The sequence below is a fragment of the Kogia breviceps genome, chromosome 17 (genome assembly GCF_026419965.1).
Source record: "Kogia breviceps isolate mKogBre1 chromosome 17, mKogBre1 haplotype 1, whole genome shotgun sequence".
NCBI classification, from domain to species: domain Eukaryota; kingdom Metazoa; phylum Chordata; class Mammalia; order Artiodactyla; family Physeteridae; genus Kogia; species Kogia breviceps.
In genome coordinates this window covers 41,551,519-41,570,857 of record NC_081326.1, presented here as the reverse complement: position 1 = coordinate 41,570,857, position 19,339 = coordinate 41,551,519, and the positions used below count along the sequence as shown (strand labels likewise).

General features: G+C 40.2%; 1 protein-coding gene across 8 annotated transcripts in view; it reads right to left on the bottom strand.

The window, feature by feature from the left end:
• Positions 1-19,339, bottom strand: part of MATN2 (matrilin 2) — a 153,878-nt gene that overhangs the window by 34,911 nt on the left and 99,628 nt on the right. For all 8 annotated transcript variants that reach the window (XM_059042461.2, XM_059042463.2, XM_067017944.1 and 5 more), the window contains exon 7: positions 7,825-7,947. In XM_059042461.2, coding sequence (XP_058898444.1) covers positions 7,825-7,947 — 123 coding nt within the window. The remainder of the gene's footprint in view (positions 1-7,824; positions 7,948-19,339) is intronic.

Genomic DNA, 19,339 nt, shown 5'->3' with positions numbered 1-19,339 from the left:
AGAGATTATGAGGAGAGAGAGAGAGATTATGAGGAGAGAGAGAGGGATTATGAGGAGAGAGAGAGAGATTATGAGGAGAGAGAGAGAGATTATGAGGAAAGAGAGAGAGATTATGAGGAAAGAGAGGGAGATTATGAGGAGAGAGAGAGATTATGAGGAGAGAGAGACAGATTATGAGGAGAGAGAGAGAGACTGTGAGGAGAATGAGAGAGATTATGAGGAGAGAGAGAGAGATTGTGAGGAGAGAGAGAGATTATGAGGAGAGAGAGAGAGATTATGAGGAGAGAGAGAGATTATGAGGAGAGAGAGATTATGAGGAGAAAGAGAGATTATGAGGAAAGAGAGGGAGATTATGAGGAGAGAGAGAGAGATTATGAGGAGAGAGAGAGATTATGAGGAGAGAGAGATTATGAGGAGAGAGAGAGATTGTGAGGAGAGAGAGAGATTATGAGGAGAGAGAGAGAGATTATGAGGAGAGAGAGAGAGATTATGAGGAGAGAGAGATTATGAGGAGAGAGAGAGATTATGAGGAGAGAGAGATTATGAGGAGAGAGAGATTATGAGGAGAGAGAGAGATTATGAGAAGAGAGAGAGATTGTGAGGAGAGAGAGAGAGATTATGAGGAGAGAGAGACATTATGAGGAGAGAGAGAGATTATGAGGAGAGAGAGATTATGAGGAGAGAGATTATGAGGAGAGAGAGAGATTATGAGGAGAGAGAGAGAGAATGTGAGGAGAATGAGAGAGATTATGAGGAGAGAGAGAGATTATGAGGAGAGAGAGAGAGATTATGAGGAAAGAGAGATTATGAGGAGAGAGAGAGGGATTATGAGGAGAGAGATTATGAGGAGAGAGAGAGAGATTATGAGGAGAGAGAGAGATTATGAGGAGAGAGAGAGAGAATGTGAGGAGAATGAGAGAGATTATGAGGAGAGAGAGAGATTATGAGGAGAGAGAGAGAGATTATGAGGAGAAAGAGAGAGATTATGAGGAGAGAGCGAGGGATTATGAGGAGAGAGAGAGATTATGAGGAGAGAGAGATAGATTATGAGGAAAGAGAGGGAGATTATGAGGAGAAAGAGAGATTATGAGGAGAGAGAGAGATTAGGAGGATAGAGAGAGAGATTGAGGAGAGAGAGACATTATGAGGAGAGAGAGATTATGAGGAGAGAGAGATTATGAGGAGAGAGATTATAAGGAGAGAGAGAGATTATGAGGAGAGAGAGGGGGATTATGAGGAGAGACAGAGATTATGAGGAGAGAGAGAGAGATTATGAGGAGAGAGAGAGATTATGAGGAGAGAGAGAGAGATTGTGAGGAGAGAGATTATGAGGAGAGAGAGATTATGAGGAGAGAGAGAGATTATGAGGAGAGAGAGATTATGAGGAGAGAGAGAGATTATGAGGAGAGAGATTATGAGGAGAGAGATGAGAGAGAGAGATTATGAGGAGAGAGAGAGATTATGAGGAGAGAGAGATTATGAGGAGAGAGAGATTATGAGGAGAGAGAGAGATTATGAGAAGAGAGAGAGATTGTGAGGAGAGAGAGAGAGATTATGAGGAGAGAGAGACATTATGAGGAGAGAGAGAGAGATTATGAGGAGAGAGAGATTATGAGGAGAGAGATTATGAGGAGAGAGAGAGATTATGAGGAGAGAGAGAGAGAATGTGAGGAGAATGAGAGAGATTATGAGGAGAGAGAGAGATTATGAGGAGAGAGAGAGAGATTATGAGGAGAAAGAGAGAGATTATGAGGAGAGAGAGAGGGATTATGAGGAGAGAGAGAGATTATGAGGAGAGAGAGAGAGATTATGAGGAGAGAGAGAGATTATGAGGAGAGAGAGAATGTGAGGAGAATGAGAGAGATTATGAGGAGAGAGAGAGATTATGAGGAGAGAGAGAGAGATTATGAGGAGAAAGAGAGAGATTATGAGGAGAGAGCGAGGGATTATGAGGAGAGAGAGAGATTATGAGGAGAGAGAGAGATTATGAGGAGAGAGAGAGAGATTATGAGGAAAGAGAGGGAGATTATGAGGAGAAAGAGAGATTATGAGGAGAGAGAGAGATTAGGAGGATAGAGAGAGAGATTGAGGAGAGAGAGACATTATGAGGAGAGAGAGATTATGAGGAGAGAGAGATTATGAGGAGAGAGATTATAAGGAGAGAGAGAGATTATGAGGAGGGAGAGAGAGATTATGAGGAGAGAGAGAGAGATTATGAGGAGAGAGAGAGGGATTATGAGGAGAGAGAGAGATTATGAGGAAAGAGAGAGAGATTATGAGGAAAGAGAGGGAGATTATGAGGAGAGAGAGAGATTATGAGGAGAGAGATTATGAGTAGAGAGATTATGAGGAGAGAGATTATGAGTAGAGAGATGAGAGAGAGATTATGAGGAGAGAGAGATTATGAGGAGAGAGAGATTATGAAGAGAGATAGAGATTATGAGAAGCGAGAGAGATTGTGAGGAGAGAGAGAGAGATTATGAGGAGAGAGAGACATTATGAGGAGAGTGAGAGAGATTATGAGGAGAGAGAGATTATGAGGAGAGAGATTATGAGGAGAGAGAGAGATTATGAGGAGAGAGAGAGAGAATGTGAGGAGAATGAGAGAGATTATAAGGAGAGAGAGAGATTATGAGGAGAGAGAGAGAGAGATTATGAGGAGAAAGAGAGAGATTATGAGGAGAGAGAGAGGGATTATGAGGAGAGAGAGATTATGAGGAGAGAGAGAGAGATTATGAGGAGAGAGAGAGATTATGAGGAGAGAGAGAGAGATTATGAGGAGAAAGAGAGAGATTATGAGGAGAGAGAGAGAGGGATTATGAGGAGAGACAGACATTATGAGGAGAGAGAGAGATTATGAGGAGAGAGTGATTTTGAGGTGAGAGAGAGATTATGAGGAGAGAGACATTATGAGGAGAGAGAGATTATGAGGAGAGAGATTATGAGGAGAGAGAGATTATGAGGAGAGAGATTATGAGGAGAGAGAGATTATGAGGAGAGAGAGGTTATGAGGAGAGAGAGAGATTATGAGGAGAGAGAGAGATTATGAGGAGAGAGAGAGAGATTATGAGGAGAGAGAGATTTTGGGGAGAGAGAGTGAGAGATTATGAGGAGAGAGAGAGATTGTGAGGAGAGTGAGAGAGATTATGAGGAGCGAGAGAGAGATTATGAGGAGAGAGAGGGAGATAATGAGGAGAGAGAGAGAAATTATGAGGAGAGAGATTATTAGGGGAGAGAGAGAGTTTATGAGGAGAGAGAGAGAGATTATGAGGAGAGAGAGAGAGATTATGAGGAGCGAGAGATTATGAGGAGAGAGAGAGATGAGGAGCGAGAGATTATGAGGAGAGAGAGAGATTATGAGGAGAGAGAGAGATTATGAGGAGAGAGAGATTATGAGGAGAGAGAGAGATTATGAGGAGAGAGAGATTATGAGGAGAGAGAGAGATTTTGAGGAGAGAGAGTGAGATTAGGAGAGAGAGATTATGAGGAGAGAGAGAGATTTTGAGGCGCGCGAGAGAGAGATTATAAGGAGAGAGAGAGAGATTATGAGGAGAGAGAGAGGGGGATTATGAGGAGAGAGAGCCCGCCCATTTTTTAACTGGATTGTTTTTTTGATATTGAGCTCCATGAGCTGTTTGTATATTTTGAAGATTAATCCTTTGTCTGTTGTTTCATTTGCAAATATTTTCTCCCATTTTGAGTGTTGTCTTTTTGTCTTGTTTATGGTTTCCTTTGCTGTGCAAAAGCTTTTAAGTTTGATTACGTCCCATCTGTTTTTGTTTTTATTTCTGTGATATAATGTGGATATTATTTAGCCTTAAAAAGGAAGGAAATTCTGACATATGCCACACATGGATGAACCTTGAAGACATTACGGTAAGTGAAACAAGTCAGTCACAGAAGGACAAATATTGTAATATTCCACTTATATGAGGTTCCTAGAGTAGGCAAAGTCATAGAGATGGAAAATAGGATGGGGGGTTGTCATGGGCTGGTGGGAGAGAGAATCGGTACAGAGTCTCAGTTCGGAGAGATGATAAAGTTCTGCAGCTGGATGGTGGTGATGGTTGTACAACAACATGAAGGTACTTAATGCCACTGAAATGTACCTGTAAAAATGGTTACAATGGTAAATTTTGTTATGTATATTTTAACACAATTTTTTAAAGGGCCATCATTGTCTTTAAGAAAGATTTACACACAGTAATTAAATTAAAAAACATGAAGATTCTTAAAGAGGTTATCACTCAGCTATCTGGCAAATAGCAATTTAAAAATGCCTCTTCTCCAAATGGTACTTTACAGGAGAGGTTTAACTGTAGATCTTTGCCTTCTTTACGTGCTTCAGTAAACAATTCTTCACATGTTACTTAGTCATTCACACAGTTATTCATTCAATCTGTATTTATTGACTACCTACTATGCTCTCCACATCTGGTCCAGTCTCCTCCCTAACTGTGATGAGCTATACATGGGCCAGGCTTGGGTGTAGGTTTATCTGGCAAAGCCTGGAGTGTCCAATAACCCTGCGAGGTCAGATGGCAGGACTGTCAGATGACCAATTAAACAGCGCTTATGAGTGCCAACTCGCAAAGGAGCTGGAGACCTCATTGAGAAGATGAGAAATAAATACATGAAAGATTAGTGACCCAGACAGTAAATTGTAATGCCAACTGAGTGGTACAGAGAGTAAGTTTTAGAAAAATTGGACAGGCTACAGAATGTTAAAGCAGAAAGTCATGTTCCTTCAGTTTAGGAAATCGGGATCCAGAGAAGCAAAGCAGCCTGTCCAAGGTCACGTGGCCAGCATGAGTGACACTGCCAAAACCGGCCTTCACGTTCCCCGGCTCAACCCGTGGCCCCCGCCCCAGCTGTTTAGAATGTGATGTCTCCAGGACTTCCCTAGTGGTGCAGTGGCTAAGACTCCACACTCCCAATGCAGGGGGCACGGGTTCGATCCCTGGTTGGGGAACTAAGGTCCCGCATGCCACACGGTGCGGCCAAAAAAAAAAAAGAATGTGATGTCTCAGCCGTGGTGCCCGCTTGAGCAATCCTGGAGTCCAGCACGCGGGTCCCACCACCCACCTCTGATTCCACCCTGGGGCCCCCGCCTAGACCGCCAGTCCCGGTCTCTGTGTCGCTGCCTTAATAATTTATGCTTTAAGTCAATGACGGCACTTTCCAGAAAAAGAAATTATGCCTAGATGAGGAGGAAGAACAAATCCTGTCCAAGAGTGTTTTCTTCAGTAGGATTCTGCCTTGAACTTCCTTTTTTTTTTCCAGTTGAACTGGATGACATCAAATTCTTTTGAAAAATAGATTTCTTATTAGAATTGAAAATAGCCCACATCCATCAACTGCTGATTAAATGTGAATGACTGTACCCTGCGCTTGAGATCTTTAATGCTCTCGAGATCCTCAGACTCCTAATAACAAACTCCAGATTTTAAGCCCCATTTCTCTGCTTCCCGATTCCATGTGATCCTCCAGAGAGAGGGTGAGCGCTCACTTTCCGATCGGCCCTAACTGCCGGCGTGTGCGCATTAGGGCGAAGTGGCTTTCAGAGGGACCTCGGGAGTCGAGGGCTGGGTTTGTAGCAAAGACAATGGATGATGAGGCAGGGTGCTGGGAGAAGGGCTGATGAGGACATTGGGTTTTAAAAACAAATTCCATTTTCCTTGGATGAAAAGTAGGGCACCTGGCTAAAGAGAAAATGGAGCTATCACTGAATACATATGAATGAGCGTTAGGGACTCGGGCTGGGCCGCAGCCTGAGACTGGCCGTCTGTGGGCTGTGGTCACACTACTTCCAAATGGTCCCTTGCTCTGCACTCGTACTTCTGTTCTTGGCCTGACTCCTCCCTTGAGAACTGTGCAGTCCATGCCTTGGACTCTTCTCTTACTCCAAGTGCCTCTCCAGGCAGGATGTGGAGGGAGGGGCGAGGGACTCCTAGATGATTGTAAGAGATGCAGAGCTTCGAGCCAGTTCCCCTCCACTGATGGCCACATGCCCAGCTCGATTCCTTCTCCCTCCAAAAGCGACACACAGTGAAGCCTGCAACTCCAATGAGTGTCTGAGTTGAACCAGATCTAATTATCCCCCATGTAAGAGATTTGGGTTCACAAAGGAGTCCACTGGTGAGTGCTTTTCCCGGGGTGAAGTCAGTCGCTGACACTCTCACCCCTAGAAAAAGGTGTAAATAGCACAGAGAGGAGTGGCCAGGCTGACCTTTCCCACATACTGCATGCATGTGTGGTCTAATGGAAAACTGTCCATCTAATTGTTTTCACATTCCGAACGCTCTCAGTTAAAATTCTCGTCCGATGCTTGAATGTTTCCAGGGTTTGCATCCAGGCAAGGCGGTGGGAATCATTTTTTATAAGAGAGGCTCAGTTTCAAAATATGGGCTCTGCCACCCTCTGCCACCATACAACGTTTAACACGTATTAGAGTGAGCATGTGAGTTAACATGTGCTGTAAGCAGACTGTAGCTTGTGGACTCAATTCTATAAACCACAAAGCTTTTCCAAAAAGATATACAGTAAAACTTTTGAAAATCCAGTCCTGTGATGCAGAACGCTGCTGTACTTATCACCAGGAAGAAAAAGTGGATGAAGGGACACATAAGAGAATATGTCCTTTAATGGGAGTTCCAGAGAGTTCTGTGAATGACACTGTGGGGAGAATGTGTACAATTCAGTGTGCATATGTGTGGACTAACTTCAGGAATGCTTTTTGAGAAAACGCATGCCTTAAAAGGGCCATCTTTCTGGGGCTTCCCTGGTGGCGCAGTGGTCGAGAGTCCGCCTGCCGATGCAGGGGACGCGGGTTCGTGCCCCAGTCCGGGAGGATCCCACGTGCCACGGAGCGGCTGGGCCCGTGAGCCATGGCCGCTGCCTGCGCGTCTGGAGCCTGTGCTCCACAACGGGAGAGGCCACAGCAGTGAGAAGCCCGCGTATCACCAAAAAAAAAAAAAAAAAAAAAAAAAAAAAGGGCCATCTTTCTAACAAGATAGAGTAATTCAGACGATAGTTGCCATTTCTCCAGGATGATAAATCTCAGAGATTCATTTGCTCATTCATTCACTCAATACTGTGTCACACCAGCAGGTGCCAAACATTGAGGTGATGAGGATTCATGAGTGAGAAGAAGAGAAGAATCTCTGTCCTTGTAGACCTTGCATTCTAGCAGCCTCTCAGGGACAGATCTCTTAAAGAGATCCCACTGGGGGTCCGTGCTCTAGATCCCCGGTCAAGCCCTCTGAGGTGCTAGACGACAGTATCTGAGTCACTCAGCACATGCTTAATATCATCCTGCTGACACCATGTACCTCTTGAATGCTGCAGGGATGCCCCAGAGTCTTCTGTTTTTCCTTCCTTCATAACAAAGAGGAAAGAGCTGCAACTTCCCCTTTCTTAGCAGCCATCAAGTGCCTCATCTTGTAGGACTGGAAGAAACCAGCTCCTTTTCCCTCCAACCCTGGACCCAGCCTTTTCTTTCTCAAAGTCCCAAATACTTGTTGCAGGTTAGGGGCGAGGGGGTAAAAAGAAGGGAGGATGTGCCCTCATTTCAAATAGGTGGGACCTTCAGCTTGGGCCTCGATTTCACTAAATGAATCCAATGGGCAGACCCAGTCTATGCGGTCTCTAAAAATTATCCCCATCACAGGATCAGGTGAGACAAAAGGTAAAATAAAAGGCAGAATACTGTTAGCAAACACAAATGCTGAGTACAAGTGCACCTGGTTGAGCTTTGCAAGGGAAAGGAAAACCAACAGGGCCATCTGAGGAACAAGCCCTTCTTCAAGCCCCAGTGCAACTTACTTCTGCAGGTTTTCTGATCTGGATTCAGGGTAAAGCCTTTTAAGCAACGGCAGGAATAGGAATCATCTGTGTTAACACACTCGTGCTGGCATCCATGGTTAGGTGAGGCGCAGTAGTCTATCTCTGAAAAGAAAGAAAACTCAGAACGATGAACAAAACTAGAAATCTAGCATAGAAAAGTCAAAGGATTTGCAGTGTTAACTTTTCCTAAACAGATACATTCCCGTGACCTCAAACACTCATGTCACAGAGGGATCTATCAGTGAAGGTATTTCCATGTTTAGGGATACGGCCCCCCAGGAAGAGAACTTTCTTGACATGTTACAAAATGTTTATGCTTTGTGAATATGCTTTCCTTGTCTTGGTTCATGTCAGAGCCACTAAAATGAGTGTGTGACTGGGTGTTGTTCCTTGTGTCACAGGCTGGAAGAGAGAGCTTAGCTGAATATTTTACTGAACTTACGCAATTAAAATAATGAAATCTTCCCAAAGTCAAACTTTAAACCACTTAACTGAGTTAAACACTGAGCCAAATAGGATAAAAATGATATCCTGGGAAAAAGAAGGCCTGAGTGTGAAAGGCATATTTTGAGGGCAAAACACCTCCACTGTTAACGTCATTGGCCTCGTCTACACTTAAATCATCTCAAGGATTCACAGTCAGGGAATGTGATCTCTAGGTACACATTAATTTAAACCAAAATATTCAGAAACAAAGATCACATGGAATTTTTAATAGTGAAATTTTACTTGTCTAAGTATTTTTTAGATATGGATTAGGACTGTTCTACTGACAGGTCTGCACCAAGTATTTTGCTATAGTGGAACTTGGGTGCACTGTCTAAAATGGCTTGAAATAAGTGACCACTGATGGGGTCTTAAAAGGTGTCTTTTTGCTTTAATGAGGATTTTTATTGTTTTAAGGAATATATGAACTACATATATCATTTTCCTAATGAAGCATTTGGTATAAATGAGTTTTCCCAGCCTGTACCAAAGGAAACGAAACGAGTAAGAGAAAGGTGTACAATATTCTCAAATGAAAAAATATTGAGAAAATGCCAATTCTTCCAAATTTAAAGTCATGGAAAATTTTAAACATATATATATAAACAAAGGAACTGACTAGTATAATAAATCCACGTGCATATCACTCGGCTTCAAGAAAATCAATCTACAGCTGACCTTGTTTCCTGTACACTCCCATCCCCCATGCTAAGATGCCATATTACTTGAAAGCAAACCCCAGATGTATCATTTTGTCTATAAATATTTCATAATGTATCCTTAAAGGACTGGAACTCTTTAAAAAATATAACTGCAATACCACAATCACATATAAAGGTATTTTAGAAGACTTTTTATTTGGAAATGATTTTAAACTTACAAAAGTTGCAAACATAAAAATACAATTAGATAGGTACAAGAAACACATATATACGCTCTACCCAGATTTATCTATTGTTAACATTTTATCCCATTTGCTTTATCATTTGCTTATCTCTCTGAATTATTTGAGGGTAAGTTACATATATCACTATCCTTTTCCCCTAAACATAGTGTGTGCTTCCTAAGAGGAGGGATATTCTCTTATATAACCACAGTATAGCCATAACTTCATAAATTTACATTTATACAAGATTTTATTTAATCTACCATCCTTATTCTAGTCTTCTAAGTTGATCTAATAATGTTTTTTGTAGCATTTTTCATCCTCCAGTATAGAACCCAATAGAAGGTCAGAGATTATATTTAATATGCATGTATGCTTAGCTTTCTTTAATCTGGAACCATGCTGTCTAATGTGGCCATTTAAATTAAAATGGAATGGAAACAACCTAAATGTCCATCAACAGATGAATGGATAAAGAAGGTGCGATGTGTGTGTGTGTGTATATATATGTACACACACAGTATGAAATGTTATTCAGCCAAAAAAAAGAATGAAATAATGGAATTTGCAGCAACATGCATGAACCTAGAGATTAGCATACTAAGCGAAGTAAGTCAGAAAGAGAAAGACAAATACCATATGATGTCACTTATATGTGGAATCTAAAATACGACACAAATGAACTTACCTATGAAACAGAAACAGACTCACAGGGGAAGAGGGGAGGGAAGGAGTGGGAGTTTGGGATTAGCAGATGCCAACTAGTATATATAGGATGGAAAGCAACACAATGTCCTATTTCATAGCACAGGGAACTATATTCAATATCCTGTGATAAACCACAATGGGAGAGAATATGAAAAAGAATGTGTTGATATATATGTATAACTGAATCACTTTGCTGTATAGCAGAAATTAAACACAACATTGTAAATCGACTATACGTCAATAAAGTTTTTTAAAAAATTAAAATAGATTAAAATTAAATAAAATTTAAAATGCAGTTCCTCAGTTGCACTGGCCACACCGTAAGTGCTCAGTAGCCACTGACTACTATATTGTATGGTGCAGATACAGAGCATTTTCACTATCACAGAGTGTTCTATCCAGTAGCAACAGTCTAGAAACACCTCCACAGCCTCTCTTTGTGTTTTATGACATTAACATTTTAAAATAAAACAGTCTCCCCCGCTCATTTTTAGTTTTGTTGATGTACAATTGACAAAAAACAAATTGCACATATTTAAGATGGACATTTGATGTTCTGACATACCTGTGTCCATGAAACTATCATCACAACCGAGGTAACGAACTTACGCATTTCCCTCAGATGTTTCCTCAAGACACTTTCTAATTCATTCTTTCCTACTGCCTCTGCCCCCAAATAACCGTTCATCTCCTGTCAAGATAAATTAGTTTTTGCATTTTCTAGACTTTCACATAAATGGAATCATACAGTTGTGTTCTTTTTGATCTGGCTTCTTTCATTCCTCATAATTATTTTGAGATTCATCCATGTTCATGTGTATGTCAACAGTTTGTTCATTTTTTACTATAGAGTAGTATTTCATTATATGGATATACCACAATTTATTTGTCTATTCTCCTGCTGGAGGGATTTGAGTTGCTTCTGGTTTGAGGCTATCACAAATAAAGCAGCTATGAACATTCATGAACAAGTCTTGGTGTAGACATATGCTTTCTTCCTTTTTTTAAAAAAAAAAATTATTTATTTATTTGGCTGCATCTGGTCTTAGTTGCGGCATGCAGGATCTTCGTTGCTGCATGTGGGATCTTCATTAGGGCATGTAGGATCTTTAGTTGCAGCATGCGGGATCTTTTAGTTGAGGCATGCAGGATCTTTAGTTGTGGCATGAGAACTCTTACTTGCGGAATGTGGGATCTAGTTCCCTGACCAGGGATCAAACCCAGGCCCCTTGCATTGGGAGCGTGGAATCTTAGCCACTGGACCACCAGGGAAGTCCCACAGACATATGCTTTCATTTTGAGTAAACATTTAGGAGTAGAATGGCTGGATTGTATGGTAGATGTATTAATTTCGTAAACATTCCCACCAGCAGTTTATGAGAGTTCCAGTTGCTCCACATCCTTACTAACACTTGGTAATTTTAGCCTTTCTGGTAAGTACATAGTGGTTATTTCACTGTGGTTTTATTTTGCATTTCCCTCATGACTAATGCTGTTGGTTATATTTTCATATGCTTATTTTCCATTTCTATATTTTAATGGAGTGTCTGGTCAAATCTTTTGCCCATTTTTATTAGGTTGTTTGTCTCCTCACTAAGTCTGAAGAGTTCTTTATATGTTCTAAATACAAATCCTTTGTATTTATCTAAATACAAATATTTTGCAAATATTTTTTCCCAGTCTGTGGCTTGCCTTTTCATTTTAGTAATAGTGCCTTTTGAAGAACAAAAGTTTTAATTTTGATGAAGTTCAATTTATTCATTTTTTATTTTTATAGTTTGTGCTTTTTGTGTCCTATTTTAAGGCATCTTTGCCAAACACAGGGTCACTAAGATCTTTTCCTATGTTTCCTTCTATAATTTTTATAGCTTTCAATCTTACATTTAAGTTTAAAACTGATTTCAAGTTAATTTTTGTATGTAGTGAGGTAAGGGTCAAGTTCCTTTTTTTTTTTGCACATGGCAATCCAATTGTTCAGCACCATTTGTTGAAGACATTATCCTTTACCCCATGAATTGCCTTAGTACCTTTGTTGAAAATACTTTCACCATAAATGTGTGGGTCTATTTCTGGACTCTGTTCTGTTCTATTGATCTATATACTCCATCTTTACACCAATACCACACTGTCTTCATTACTGTTGCTTTATAATTGGTATTAAAAATCAGGTGGTTTAAGTCCTTCAACATTGTGCATCTTTTTCAAAAAGGGTTATTTTAGTCCTTTTCATTTCTACATATGTTTTAGAATCAGCTTGTCAATTTCTACAAAAAAAAGCATGCTAAGATTATGATAGATAATACTGTGATCTATACAGATTAATTTGGAAAGGACAGACATCTTAACAGTATTGAGTCTTCTGATCCATGAATATATCTATTTAGTTAAGTCTTCTTTAATTTCCCTTAGCAATGTTTTGTAGCTTTCATTGTAAAGGTTTTCACATCTTTTGTCAAATTTATCCCTAGGTGGTACATATTTTTGATGCTATTATAAATAGCATTTTAAAATGTAAGTTTGTGATTTTCCATTGAAAGTATATAAAAAGGGACTTCCTTCATGGTGCAGTGGTTAAGAATCCACCTGGCAGTGTTATACAGCAGAAACTAATACAACAATGTAAAGCAATTATACTCCAATAAAGACATTAAAAAAAAAATAGAATCTGCCTGCTAATGCAGGGAACATGGGTTCAATCCCTGGTCCGGGAAGATCCCACATGCCGTGGAGCAACTAAGCCCGTGCGCCACAACTACTGAGCCTGAGCTCTAGAGCCTGCGAGCCACAACTACTGAGCCCGTGTGCCACAACTACTGAAGCCCACGTGCCTAGAGCGCATGCACTGCAACTACTGAGCCCGTGTGCTGCAACTACTGAAGCCTGCGCACCTAGAACCTGTGCTCCACAACAGGAGAAGCCACTGCAATGTGAAGTCCACGCACTGCAACAGAGTAGCCCCCGCTCGTTGCAACTAGAGAAAGCCCATGCACAGCAACAAAGACGCAAAGCAGCCAAAACAAAACATAAAACAAATGAATGGCAAAGAAGAAAAGAGGGAAGGAGGAGGACATACAGAGTAAAAGAGACTCAGTTTAAAAAAAAAAAGAAAGTATATAAAAAATAATTGATTTCTGTATATTGACCTTGTACGCTGCATCCTTGGTAAACTCACTCAATAGTTCTAGAGCTTTTCTGTAAATTCCGTTGGAGATGTTGTCTGTTAATAAAGATGGGTTTTGTTTGTTTGTTTTACCTAACCATTTTTTTTGTATAGAGTTTTCCACTTTTAATATTTGGTTAAACAAAAAAACATCTTTTATAAACAAACCCAGAACAAGGCCAACAAAAAGGAATAAAAGCAAGAAAAACAAAAAGCCTAGGGTTGCCCCTTACTGGGTATCAGGGTCAGGCCTGCTCCCTTTCTTAAAGGAAGTGGGGCTTTTTGCCCTTGGGCATCAGCATAGGTCCCTGTTCCTAAGCACCAGAATTGGATATAAACAGAGAAATCAGCCCGGAAATGTTTTACTTATTTATTTATTTATTTATTTTTTGCGGTACACGGGCCTCTAACTGCTGCGGCCTCTCCCGTTGCGGAGCACAGGCTCCCGACACGCAGGCTCAGCGGCCATGGCCCACAGGCCCAGCTGCTCCACAGCATGTGGGATCTTCCCGGACCAGGGCACGAACCCGCGTCCCCTGCATCGGCAGGCGGACACCCAACCACTGCGTCACTAGGGAAGCCCTACTTAATCATTTTGATTTTACACTTGTATTTGTTTTCTCTTATGCTGAAAGTATAGGTACAAAGTGACATTAACATTATATATATTTATTGTATCATATATTTATATGTGTATATATATATAATTTCAAAATAAGATAACAATTCTATTATTAATGCTAATACTACTGGAAACAGTTAAAGCTCTTTTGTTTTTCGGATATCTGCCACTTGGAATGTAAAGTCAACATATTCCCTGCCTGTCACTTAAAATAATTCTCTGGGTGATTATGCTGACAACCTCATATACAGTTAGGCTCATTTGCTTCAATTTGTTCTGCAGACAATTCTCCAACACCAATTTGGAGCCCTGCAATTTAATTCAATTCTGACACTAACTACCCAGAGTTAACATCCAGTCTCACAAGGTAAAGTGTAAGGTCCCCAGTAAGACTGCCCTTACTTCAGATACCAGCCTCCAGTGAGGTCCCCAGGCCACCTTCACTTCTGCACAGCCACCTATAATTTTGGGGTCTCCCACAACTCACTCCTTTCAATAATTTATTAGAATCACTCACAGAACACAGGAGAGTGCTATACTTACAATGACCATAATAAAGATGCTCTTAACTCTTCCTTTCCAATCTAGGTTTCACTTCTTACTTTCTTTTTTTCTTCCTTATTACAATGGCCAGAACCTTACAGTCCATGCTAAATAGAAGTGGTGAGAGTGGGTATCCTGTTTTGTTCCTCATCTTATAAGGAAAGCATTCAGTCTTTCATCATTAAGTATGATGTTAGCTGATCGTTTTTTCATTGATGCACTTTATCAGATTGAGGCAGTTCTCTTCATTCCTAGTCTGCTGAGAGACTTTTTTTTTTTAATAGTAAATGAATGTCAGGTCTTGTCCAGTGCTCTTTCTGTGTCTATTGACTTGGATCATATAGTTTCTGCTTTTTAATATGTTAAAGTTTTAAATTTCATTTGAATGTTAAATCATCCTTGAATTCCTGGGATAAATCCCACTTGTTCATGAGGTATTATCCTTTTTATATACTGTGGAATTTTATTGCTAAAAATAATTAAAGATCTTTTGCATGTAGTTCATGAGGGATATTTGTGTGGTTTTCTCTTTGTTTTCTGGCTGCACCATGCTGCATGCTGGATCTTAGTTCCCTGACCAGGGATCGAACTGGTGCCCCCGGCAATGGAAGCATGGAGTCTTAACCACTGGACCACCAGGGAAGTCACTGGTTTCTTTTTCTTGTAATGTCTTTTTCTGGATTTGGTATTAGGATAATGCTGGCCTTATAGAATAACTTGAAAAATGCTCCTTCCTCTACTGTTTTCTGGAAGAATTTGTGTAAAACTGGTATTTGTTCTTCCTCAAATGGTAGAATTTGGTAGAATTTACCAGTTAAGCCAACTAGCCCTGGAGTTGTCTTTGTGGGAAGGTTTACAAGTACAAATTTAATTTCTTTTAATAGACAGAGGCCTATTCAGATTATCTATTTCTTCTTGAGTTAATTTTAGGAGTTTGTGAATCCAACAACACACAAAAAAGAATACACCATGACCAAGTTGGCTTCATCTCAGGATCACAAGGATGTTTCAACATACGCAAATCAATCAGTGTGACACACCACATCAACAAAAGAAAAGACAAAAACCACATGATATCTCAACAGATGCAGAAAAAGCATTTGATAAAATTCACCATCCATTCATGATAAAAACTCTTACCAAAGTGGGTACAGAGGGAACATATCTCAACATAATAAAAGCTATTTATGACTAACCCACAGTCAACATAATACTCAACGGTGACAAGTTGAAAGCCTTCCTACTAAAATCTGGAACATGATAAGGATGCCCATTCTCATCACTTCTATTTAACATAGTACTGGAAGTCCTAGCCACAGCAATCATATAAGAAAAAGAAATGAAAGGTATCCAAATTGGAAGGGAAGAGGTAAAATTCTCATTATATGCAGGTGACATGATACTATATACAGAAAACCCTAAAAATTCCACACAAAAGCTACTAAAACTGATAAACAAATTCAGCAAGGTAGTTGGATACAAGATTAACATACAGAAATTGGTTGCATTTCTTTACACTAACAATGACATATAAGAAAGGGAAAGTAAAGAAATAATCCCTTGGGGACTTCCCTGGTGGTGCAGGGGATAAGACTCCATGCTCCCAATGCAGGGGGCCCGGGTTCGATCTCTGGTCAGGGAAATAGATCCAACATGCATGCCACAACAAAGGAGCCGGCGAGCTGCAACTAAAGAGCCCATATGCTGCAACTAAGGAGCCAGCAAGCCGCAACTAAGGAGCCCATGAGCCACAACTAAGGAGCCCACCTGCTGCAACTAAAACCTGGTGCAACCAAATAAATAAATAAATATTAAAAAAAGAAACAATCCCTTTTAAAATTACATCAAAAAAGATAAAATACTTAGAATAAACCTGACCAAGGAGGTGAAAGATTTATACGCTGAGAACTATAAAACATTGATAAAGGAAACTGAAGATGATTTTTAAAAATGGGGACTTCCCTGGCGGTCCAGTGGTTAAGACTTCGTGCTCCCAATGCAGGGGACATGGGTTCGATACCTGGTCAGGGAACTAAGATTCCACATGCCACACAGTATAGCCAATAAATAAATAAATAAATAAATAAATAAATAAATGGAAAATATCCCATGCTCTTGGAATTGAAAAATTAGTATTGTTAAAATGGCCATACTATCCAAAGCAATCTACATGTTTAATGTGATCCCTATCAAACTACCCGTGACATTTTTCACAGAACTAGAACAAATAATCCTAAAATTTATATACAACCATAAAAGACCCAGAATTGCCATAGCAATCCTGAGGAAAAAGAACAAAGCAAGAGGCATAACCCTCCCAGACTTCAGGCAGTACTATAAAGCTATAGTAATCAAAAGAGCATGCTATAAAAAGAAATGAAATTGAGTTATTTGTAGTGAAGTGGATGGACCTAGAGTCTGTCATACAGAGTGAAGTAAGTCAGAAAGAGAAAAACAAATACCGTATGCTAACACATATATATGGAATCTAAAACAAAAAAAAATGGTCATGAAGAACCGAGGGGTAGGACGGGAATAAAGACGCAGACCTACTAGAGAATGGACTTGAGGACACGGGGAGTGGGAAGGGTAAGCTGGGACAAACTGAGAGAGTGGCATGGACATATATACACTACCAAATGTAAAACCGATAGCTAGTGGGAAGCAGCCGCATAGCACAGGGTACTTAGTTCTTTGTGACCCCCTAGAGGGGTGCGAGGGAGGAAGGTGCAAGAGGGAAGAGATATGGGGATATATGTATATGTATAGCTGATTCACTGTTATAAAGCAGAAACTAACACACCATTGTAAAGCAATCATACTCCAATAAAGGTGTTAAAAAAAAAAAAAAGAGCATGCTATTGGCACAAAAACAGACATTTGGATCAATGAAATAGAATAGAGAGCCCAGAAATAAACCCACACATCTATGGTCAATTAATCTTCAACAATGGAGGCAAGAACATAGAATTGGGAAAAAGTCTCTTCAGCAAGTGGTGCTGGGAAAGCTGGACAGCTGCATGTAAATCATTGAAGTTAGAACACACCCTCACACCATACACAAAAATAAACTCAAAATGACTTAAAGACTTAAATATAAGACAAGACACTACAAAACTCCTAGAAGAGTACATAGACAAAACATTCTCTGACATAATCGTACCAATGGTCAGTCTCCCAAAGCAATAGAAATAAAAGCAAAAAACCCCATATGGGACCTAATCAAACGTAAGCTTTTGCACAGCAAAGGCAATCATAAAGAAAACAAAAAGACAACCTATGGACCAGGAGAAAATATTTGCAAATGATGTGACCAACAAGGGCTTCCAAAATATACAAACAGCTCCTACAAGTCAATAACAAGAAAACAAACTACCCAATCAGAAAATGGGCAGAAGACAGAAACAGACATTTCTCCAAAGAAGACATACAGATGGCCAACAGGCACATGAAAAGATGGTCAACGTCACTAATTATTAGAGAAATTCAAACCAAATCAGTGAAGTACCACCTCACACTGGTCAGAATGGCCACCATTAAAAAGTCTACAAATAACAAATGCTGGAAAGGTTGAAAAGGAAACCCTCCTATACTGTTGGTAGGAATGTAAATTGGTGTAGCCACTATGGAGAACAGTATGGAGGCTGCTCAGAAAACTAAAACTAGAGTTGCCATATGATCCAGCAATCCCACTCCTGAGCATATATACAAACAAAACTATAATTCAAAGAGATACATGTACCCTTGTACTCATAGCAGCACTATTTACAATAGCCAAGACATGGAAAAAAGTGTCCATCAACAGATGAATGGATAAAGAAGACGTGGTACTTATTTCCAATGGAATGTCATGTAGCCATAAAAAAGAATGAAATAATGCCATTTGAAATTACATGTGAGAGGCCCACGCACCACGATGAAGAGTGGCCCCCGCTTGCCACAACTAGAGAAAGCCCCAGCACAGAAATGAAGACCCAACACAGCAAAAATAAATAAATTAATAAACTCCTACCCCCAACATCTTCTAAAAAAAAAAAAAAGATATATATATATATATATATATATATATATATATATATACACACAAGCATTAAAAAGGAAGACCAAGAGAAATGTAGCAAATCAGTATTAACAATGGTTATTGCTGGGTGATAAGATTACAGATCATTTCATTTTATACAATTTCATTTCTATGCTACCCAGTTTTATACAATGAGTCTATATTACTTTTGGAATTAGAAAAGTTGTTAAAAATAAATATACACATACATAATTGTGAGACTAGTTGCCATGGAAAATGGCAGAAATAAAATAGAAATAAGAACGGTGTGGGAGGTGCCCAGTAATTTAAAAAAAAAATTTTTTTTTAAATTAATTAATTAATTTTTGGCTGTGTTCGGTCTTCATTTCTGTGCGAGGGCTTTCTCTAGTTGTGGCAAGCGGGGGCCACTCTTCATCGCGGTGTGCGGGCCTCTCACTATCGCAGCCTCTCTTGTTGCGGAGCACAGGCTCCAGATGCGCAGGCTCAGTAGTTGTGGCTCACGGGCCTAGTTGCTCCGCGGCATGTGGGATCTTCCCAGACCAGGGCTCGAACCCCTTGTCCCCTACATTAGCAGGCAGATTCTCAACCACTGCGCCACCAGGGAAACCCATGCCCAGTAATTTGGAGAAGAAAATAATCAGGGAACATTGCTAGGAACAATATGTATAGCTTCTGATGTCTATACCTGACACACAAGATATAGGCAAACAAAGCCTGTTTGGGAGCTCAGCATAGGGGAGTGACCATGAGCTCCCAGGGATCGCTGGAATTTGGGGAGATAGGAAGCGAATGTATGACTGTGGAGAGGGCAAGCTGTATGCACTATGGACCATAACACCTGCCTCACCATCTCTCACTCTAATCTAGTCATATGAACTTTCTTGCTGTCCCTCAACACTGCCAGGCATCACAGTTTCTGCCTCAGGGCCTTTGCACCAGTGCTGTTTCCTCTGCTTCAAAAGTTTCCTTCTTCCCTCACCTGCTTCAAGTTTTTGACCAAATGTCACTTTCTTGTTGAGACTTGTAATCCTCTGTTACTCTGCTCCA